This window comes from Castor canadensis, chromosome 13 (genome assembly GCF_047511655.1).
Source record: "Castor canadensis chromosome 13, mCasCan1.hap1v2, whole genome shotgun sequence".
NCBI lineage: Eukaryota > Metazoa > Chordata > Mammalia > Rodentia > Castoridae > Castor > Castor canadensis.
In genome coordinates, this window is record NC_133398.1 from 101713287 (window position 1) to 101721977 (window position 8691).

Here is an 8691-nt window from a genome sequence, read left to right on the forward strand (position 1 = left end):
GATAAAGTTGTCTTTATTTTCAGGTGACAGATTGGCTACACAGAAAACCCAATAAAATCAACCATAACTTCAGAGTGAAAGAATTATAGCAAAATTGAAGGGTAAAATATTAATATACAAAAACCTGTAACTTTTTACATAATAGGAATGAACAAGTGAAATATGAAATCTAGAACATAATATCACTAATATTATCCCCAACATTAAATACTCAGGTTAAGAAGGAACCTCAAATTTGTCCAATACCCATGGTATGAAAAAGCCATAAAACTGTGGTAGAAGACATCATAGAAGTAAAAAATAAATTTGGAGATGGTTCATGTTCACATGCATAGGAAGACGGGATATCCTTAAGATGTCAGTGCTCCCATGATTGCTCTATTGATTTAATACAATCCCACAATATTCCACCAAGATATTTGGGGATACTGAAAAACTGATTTTAAAGTTTATAGGGACATGGAAATGTCCTAGAAGTGCCCAACCAGTATTGCAGAAGACCAATGTGAGGGAGGGAGTGTAGGACTGACAACATCTGACTTCAAGACTACTAGGAAGGAACAGGAATCAAGACAATGTAATCATGGAGAAAAAATGGATGACCTATCAATGAAACAGAATTGAGAGCCTGCAAGTATAGCCACAGACTACAGCCAGACAACACACTGGAGCCAACATCCATTCAGCAAATAAGGCCAGACTCTCAGAATGTCTAGATCATCAAGAATCCCATCAGGAGTGGAATGAGTCTAAGAAATTCAGGAGAAAAGGCAGAAGAGTGGTGGTGGTGGGGAGAACAAATGTTTGGAGAAACAATAGTTGAAATTTTACCAAATTTCGTGGAAAACACTGATCTGTAGATTTAATGGCTGCTCTAGTAAAACTAGAGTAAATGTGTGCATTCTTAGATATATCACACTCAAAGTGTGGAAAGATGAACAATCCAAAAGGCAACAGAGGAACACATCTCTTCATGTACAAGGGGACAACAGGAAGATCAACAGCTGTACTCCAATCAGACCAATGGAAGCAGGAGAGTGAGGTTGTATAAACAAAGAAAAAACAAAAAAGAAATTAAAATGTCAATCAGAAATTCCATATGTAGTAAATCCTTTAAAATGTAAGGAAAATTACATTCCCAGAGCAACAAAGATGGAAAGTTTTGCTGCTTGCATAGAGCATGCTGCTAAAAATACTATGAGAACATGTTTGAATTGCAAGAAATAGTTCATTCTCAGATTTTCAAAAATAGGATTCATTTGTGGAAGTGTGTGTGTACCAGTGTGGTTTCAAAAGGTTTTTCTGCAATTTTATTAGAAGGAAAATATTAAAAGCATTCAAAAACATACTTTGAAGGTTTATTTTAATTTTTATATTTATTTAGCCACAATGAATCAGGAAGAAAGTATTACGTTTATTTCAGACATTGTATCTGAAGATAATGAAATGAGATAAAAATTTTTTAAATTTTAAACAATTCACAAAGCTATATTAATGTAAAAGAAATTTATTTTTCATGTATGAGTGGATGCAAGGAATGACTACATTACTTGGGAGATTTGCAGTTCACACAGAGATCTTGAGAATACAAAACCACATGAACAAAAAAAATTCCAGAGACAAGCCAGAGATACAAAAACTATGAAAGAGATAGACTTCAAGAAGAGATTGCCAAGGAAGCAGCTAATGTCTGGGCTCAAGGGGGAAGGAACAAGAACAAACTAAGGTCCATCTTTGACAGGCTGATCAGGTTGACATAGAGGTAGGGAGGATATGCTAGGCTGGAGGTGGGGGGGCGTTGGTGCAGCCTCTTTTTGACATCACTCCACACCCCTCCTCAGGAGCACTTTGTGATGAGGAAGCCACAGCTCTGTGATGCAGGCCTGTAACCTAGAGCCTACTCCCAAAGTGAACTCCCTGAGCTCAGTTGCCTGAGAGCAACAGTGCGATTCAGATGATGGAGAATTTTTTCTTTTCTCTGAATAGCATTTGTGAGACATGGATGAACCCCAGCTCTACCACCTGGGCAATGGATATGATCCTTGCCTTTGTGTGTGGACTGGGACTTTTCTTACTAGTATTGCCTTGCCTCGAGAGTAATCCATCTTCACCACCAGCTGTGGAAAAGAAGAACCTGAAGAAGGTAAGGAACCTGCATAGAACAACCACCAAGAAGATGGGGATCTCTGTTTTGGTACTGTTTACACTTTTCTTAATCAAGAAGCAGGGATGCTATCAGAGGGGAAATGTGAGGAACAGAGCATCCTTCTCGTAGTGAATGGTAGGTCTGGGCAGGGCTAGTGTGGGCACTGGGTCATGTACATGAGCTCTAAGACCATCTGTGCAGTATGCTGTGGGTGTCAGGCTGAAGTCACTCACTGCAGCTCAGTGTCCAAGGGCTGGATTCCTCACAGTTGGGTACTTTGGGGGAAGAACATGGCCTGATCATCAGTCCCCTTCTAATGGGAGGGGTCTTGGACCATGCATTTTCTCTCTGTTGGGCTCATTCTGAGGGCTGTGCTGAGGCTCCCATCAGAAGATGGAATAGTCTATGGCCTCAGGGATCAGACCCCAATTGGGAGCTGAGAGGCAACTGCAAGGCTAAGTCTGTGCTCCTGAGCAGAGGGACAATGACAGAGAACACCCATGGTAGATCTCACAAAGAAATCCCACTTGTGTGTTGCAAGGAACACAGACAGAAAACATTTTTACCCACATTAAAAATGAGCCAAAGGAAAGGAAAGACACAGAGCTCTCTTCAATAAATGCACAATGTCACATTATCCAGAACAGGGAGTATACAGCGTTCTAGAGAGAAAAGAGGGAGAATGGAGCCCCAGCTTTTCACTTTCTTGTCTTTTAGCATCAGGTGAAGTGGGGCCCGAACAAAAAGAGGAAGAAAACTGGAAACCTGAAAGGTAGGCTCTATGCTTCCTCCCCAGAGTTGACATTTGATGTCCCCTGTTCCTAAGCAACCAGTGCCAGGTCTCTTAGGATGGCAGCTGTGAAGCCCTCAGAGAGAGGCTCCTGAGAAGGAAATTGGAACACAAATATTTTGAGGTTCTGTGAATGGCAAACCTGAGATGGGCTCTGTGACAGTTGTGTCCCAATAGTGAGTGAGATGGGCAACTTGATTTGCGGGTGGGACCTCCAGGTTCACCAGTGGACAAACACTTTCATTGCCATAGGCCCATTCCTCTTTGAGACAGCATGTCCCTTCTCCCATACAAGGAGGTTATGAAGGCAATGGTGAATTGTGGAGGTGGAGCACTTTGTAAATGATCAATTATGCCCTCCCTCACCCTGAGTGCCTTTTTAACACTGACAAAGGCCTTGGACACTGATATTTGGGATCCAGAAACTACAGTCATGTTCTCTGAGGGACATTCCACTCCTCTTTCTGGAATACTCCAACTTACTCCTTTTTCACCATAACCTAATCTTCTTTTCCAGTGACTAGAGATTGTATTAGAAAAACAGAAGAAATTCAGAATGTGGTTCTCATTTTGGAAAGGTAAGGAATTTGCCACTTCTTTCTCCCATCTTCCTACTGAAACCTATAATGTGATCCTAGGCCGGGAGCTTATCTGGCAACAGATTCAAGGGTGCAGTGAGATGTGACTACTGTTCTGGGTTGTGGGAGGGAAAGGGCTTTTGAAGTGAACATGTTAAGCAGTGCAGGGGCCTAGGGCTTCATGTGCCCACCCCTGCCCAACCTGGCTGCATCTTGTACCTCCTGTCTCCTGTAGCCGTCTAGAGAAACTCCATGATGAAGAAGGCTTGCATGAACTGTTACACGCTGATACCACAAGTGAAGTGTTGAGAACTGGGCCTACAACAGAGCAATGGACACCTAGGCAGAGTGTGGGAAATCCTTTTCCAAACACCTTCTCACCATTGCCTTCCCAGGCTCCTCTGACTCAGGGCCAACTGCCTCTGGTCTCTCCCCTCTCAGTAGAACATCAAGAAGACCAGTCTGACTTGAAAAGAATCCCACTGGGTACTGTGCCCCAGAGCTCTGGTCCTGGTACCTCATATCTGACATCCATAATTAGAAACAACTCAGGCCTTGACCCCTGCAACCATCCCATTTCTATACTCTTCTGGTGGTGGGCAACTGCCAAGGCCTTACTTTTCCCTAGCTGGGCACATGCAAAAAACCAAGAATGTCTGTCTCCCCTACCACCTGAAGCCACCTTGGGAGACCCCACACACTGGCAGACAGAGGCTGGGGGGCTCTCCTTCTTAGAACCAAATGTCCAGAAACATCTGGAGTCACTGATCACCAAAAGAGCGGATCTAAAACTGTGGGAGAAAACAGATAAAAAAGGGTCATTTTTCCAGCCAACAAACCCAGACTATCCCCTGGATTCTCCAGGTAACCTAGTGAAGTTAAAAGGTAACCCACAAAACACTGGGTCAAATTCCTTCTGGACCAGGAAAGGGAGACCACAGGCACTTCCCAGTTCTCAACAGCACTCTTATTCCATAGACCTGGGGAATATAGTGCAAGAGAAATGCATCCAGCTTTTCTGGGGTCCGCCCTCTCTGCACAGTGAGTCCCTGGTGGCTACCGCCTGGGTCCATAACAGGTCTTCCTCTGCCCAACCTAAAGCTGTTGCGTTCAACAAAGTCTCGAACTCCCTCCCAGTTCAACATCAGGCTGAAGGACCTCCACAGCTTTTCTGTGCTGAGCAATTACCCCAGGAAGTAGCCCAACCCCAACTTTGGAGGCAAAGCATGTCACCATCAGTGGTTCAGATACAGACATGTTCTTCCCCAAGCCAACCACCTTCTTCATCCCAGATTAGGTCCTGTATAATAACTTCCTCTAGGTCCCAGCATAAGGCACAATCACTCACCCCAAATGAAGACCAGAACCTGGAATGTCCCTGGCAGAAACAACTGAAATGGAAGAAGGTTTTAGCCTCTAAATTCCAAAACTCTCAGGAAGCCATTAGGCAACCCACTCTCAACCATCCCACAGGCAGTCAGGACACCCACACCACCAAGTCAACCCCCATACTTCCTGACTATTCTGATAAAACTGAGCTCCAGGAACACAAGGAGGAGAAGCAGAGTCAAGACAGGGTCATCAGAGATGAGCAGCAGCACTGCCCTCCCATCAGATTCCTGGCATCCCAGGAGCTGAAGCAGCCTGAGGACAAATTCCCAGAGAAGTATGAGTGCCAAGCAAAGGACAAGCATGGGCCCTTCCAGCCCATCAAGCCTTCTGATCTCACTGGTGAGAGTAGCAAGGGTATACAGAAGGTGGGGTCCACATACTCTGGAAGATCATCTAAGAAAAGTCTAGTGACATTCAAACTAGTCGACCCAAGCAAGGTTCACAGGCAAGATTTAAGGAAGAACCCAGAAGATCTACACTGGAGTACAGGGAGCCCATCACTGAAGAACCTGATGGAAGAATCAGAACACTGCTTGCTGAGGCCTGGGAAGTGTCACTCAGGTACTCACTTATCTACAAACCCAAACAAGGAATATCTGGAAAAAATCCTGCAAGTCCACCTGAGCAGGAAGTTGGAGCTAATGAAGGAAGGCATGATCCCTCTGTGTGTGCGTAAATCCTGGCTTGCTACCAACCATGATTTTCCCAAGTCCAACACCCACATGAAACCCATACATAAGGCACCCAGTGAGGGTCAGCCATCCAGGGTGAACACCTCCCAGGAGCTTTCCTTCCTTGATCCTAAAAGTCACCAGGTGCTAGAAACCGGTATGATAAGGTACCGAGTGAGGCACAGATGGGATCCACACCTTCAGGTCCTTGAGTCAATGAATGTCAATTTAAGTGAGGCTCCAGCCTCACCCTTTCCACAGCCTGCCATTCCTTCCTCAGGTGACTATGTTGCAAAGGTGGCCAATTTCCTGGAAGAACTTCCTCAGAAAGTTCGAAAAGAGAAGGTGATAAGAAAAATGTCACTAGCTACCCTGCAGAATCAGTTCCCTGCCCACACACCTGCAGAGCTGCAGAAGGCAGAGACTGTGACCCCATCTGGTGGACAATGTGTGCTGGCAGAAGCCCATCCTCATGAACAGGAGGACAGCTTGTCCTTGCAATTCAGCTCCTACAATTTCAAGAACAGAATCCAGCTGAGTAGGACTGTCCTGGGAACTGGGATAGGCAGTATTGAGCCAGGTCTGAGCACAGCAATGTACAGGCATGATCTACTAGAAGAGAGAGCTAATGAGGCATCAGGAGACACAGGCTTGAACCTGACATTGCTGGAGATCCAGTCAGGGTCTCAACCTTCAGTGACCAAAGAGATAGTGCAGGTGGAGGACAAGCTGTCCCCTGCATCGGACGTGAACATGGAAACCAGTAAGATGGCAAACTCCCAAATCATAAATTTGGAACTGAAGGGTTCAGAGGTGCCAGGGACCAGTAACATCTCCTCCCCTACTAGATTTTCTATTTGGCAGAACCCTGTAGATACAAACCTGAAAGCACACGTAGTTAAGGTGTTTGAATCTCAACAGGAGATGGAGTTAGCGAAGGAGTCACAGGGCATGGCCCCTGGCATCCGTTCGGATTGCCAAGTAAACGTGCTCCCCACCACAGATAGCCCACATTCTCAGTCCTCTTTATCCAGTTCCCAGTGCACCTCTAGCAGCAATGTGGTCACTTTTCAGAATCCATGTGACCACTTCAAGAAGGAAGTGCACAGGCTGGTCCAGCAGGAACCACATCTCACCAGAGTTAAGGTTACAGGAAAGAAGAACACAAAGATGTTAGATGACCCTGATAGGAGAGAAGACTGTGGGAGGCTGACACAAGGACAACTGGAAGAAAGTTTTGCAGCAGTGAGGTCCTCCCAAGCTGGGGGGTTGAGCCCCCATGCTAAGGTCAGGGAAATAGTTGCCACTGGGAGCAAGTCATCCCCATGCCTACCACAGAAGGGACAAGCTCCTCCAGAAAGCCCTATCAAAAGGAAGATGAAGAATATTTTGCAATACTTTAACATTAATACAAAAGGCAAAGGTCAGGAAGACTCCCAGCCAAAACATGAGCACCCATCATCCAGTACCCAGAGCCGAGGGTCTGTCACAAGCAGAGTCCTCATGGATGGTGGGGAGGCTGAAGCTCGGGTGCTCACGAAGGTCGTTGAGCAGATCATAATGGACAAGCTGGGACTGCAGCTTCGAAGTGGCCCATCAGAGTTGCGCTGGCATAAAGAGAAACCCCAGGCCCTCCTGGGCAGACATTACTACTACAGCAATCCTCGTGACCCAGGGCCAAGTCGAGTGATGACGAATACGTGCTGTTGTCACCAGGACACTCACAAGGGCCACAGTCACCTTATGAGGAACAGATGGACCACAGACCAGGGCAGAATAGAACATGCTGCCCAGAGACCCTGTGTCTTCACCCAGTACCTCCCAGTATAGGCCAGGTGAGAAAGGTACCTAGGGCCACCTTCTCAATTACCCAACATGGTGGCTTTAGAAAGATGTCGTGTGTGGTTAACCAGATCCTGTTTCTCACAACTCTCCTGCTGTGAAAAGCTTTCTCATCTCCTCACATAAACAAACCCGCTGTATGCTAATGACTCTTTACCAAGACATATACTGTTTCCTAATAAATATGTTTTCTCCCGTAAGAGGGATGAGCTTCTCTGCATCATGCTGGGTGTAGGGAAGAGTCAGCCTCTGGCCTTCCTCAGAGCAGCTTCTAAAAGGAATGGGGCACACAGGGAGAAGACAGTGGCACTGAGGATTCATCCTTACTCTAAATACCCTCATTGCACCTTAAGTGTCTATCATGCAGTCACTAAAGGAACAAACTGTAGAAAGTCTTTGGATTTGTCAGGATCTGTCAACCAAAACAGATCCGAATCCAGAGTCTGTCTCAACCCACCTCCCAAAACTTTCCCTCTACCTCTACCTTGAACTTGTGTAGCTGTGGAGCAAGTGAACAAAGGAACCCGTGGGCCACGTACCTCCATGTGTCACGAAGAGGGTGCAGGCAGGATCAGAGTTGAAGGGATCTTGCCCTTGTATTTCCTGCTGAGGAAAAGACAACGCATGTCTCAGGAGCCCCTGTACTTTCTGATGGAGGCTGGGATGGTGATGCACCCTGCCCGCCCTTCTTAGCTCAGCCTAGAAGTCATGGCAGTGACACCCTGCTTTCCTCTCTCTGTAGACCAATGGCCAAGATGGAACTTGCAGTGTGGCACTGGCAGTCACAGGACAGATGCACAGGTGCATGTTACCCTCCCCAACTGTCACCTGCCTTCCACTCTGAGTGGACCTGTGTATATTATATCCAGCACATGGTGGGGACGAGACAGGCCCAGAGAGAAATGTGGGAGAAAAATTGTAAAGGTTTTATTCAGAGGAGGAGGCACAGTGACATGGAGGTGCCATAAGGGTTGCCATGGACAGAAATCCCCTGTCCTCCCAGCCTGAATTGATGAGACCACAAGGACTCAGCTACTCACACTGTCCCTACCCCATGGGCCCCTGCTCTGACTCCCAGACCACAGAACTCAAGAAACCCCCTTAACTCCAACACAGACTAGAGAGGAAGGAGGGCATTGAGGCAGGGAAGATTAATTTATTCACAGTGTATTTAGTAAACCTGCATTAAATAGCCTCTTGAATTCCAGAAGGGAGTTCACAATTCATGGAAAAGCCTGGTGTAGAGAACTCTGACAGTGATAGCCTGGTGAC

The 8691-nt window shown here is 46.2% G+C and overlaps 1 protein-coding gene across 1 annotated transcript; it reads left to right on the forward strand.

The window, feature by feature from the left end:
- The first annotated feature begins 2029 nt into the window (after positions 1–2029).
- On the forward strand, positions 2030–7407 carry LOC109685465 (spermatogenesis-associated protein 31E1-like). Its single transcript, XM_074052651.1, has 4 exons — positions 2030–2143; positions 2864–2918; positions 3454–3514; positions 3690–7407. The coding sequence occupies exons 1-4, from the start codon at positions 2030–2032 to the stop codon at positions 7405–7407; spliced, it is 3948 nt and encodes a 1315-aa protein (XP_073908752.1).
- Positions 7408–8691: the final 1284 nt, after the last annotated feature.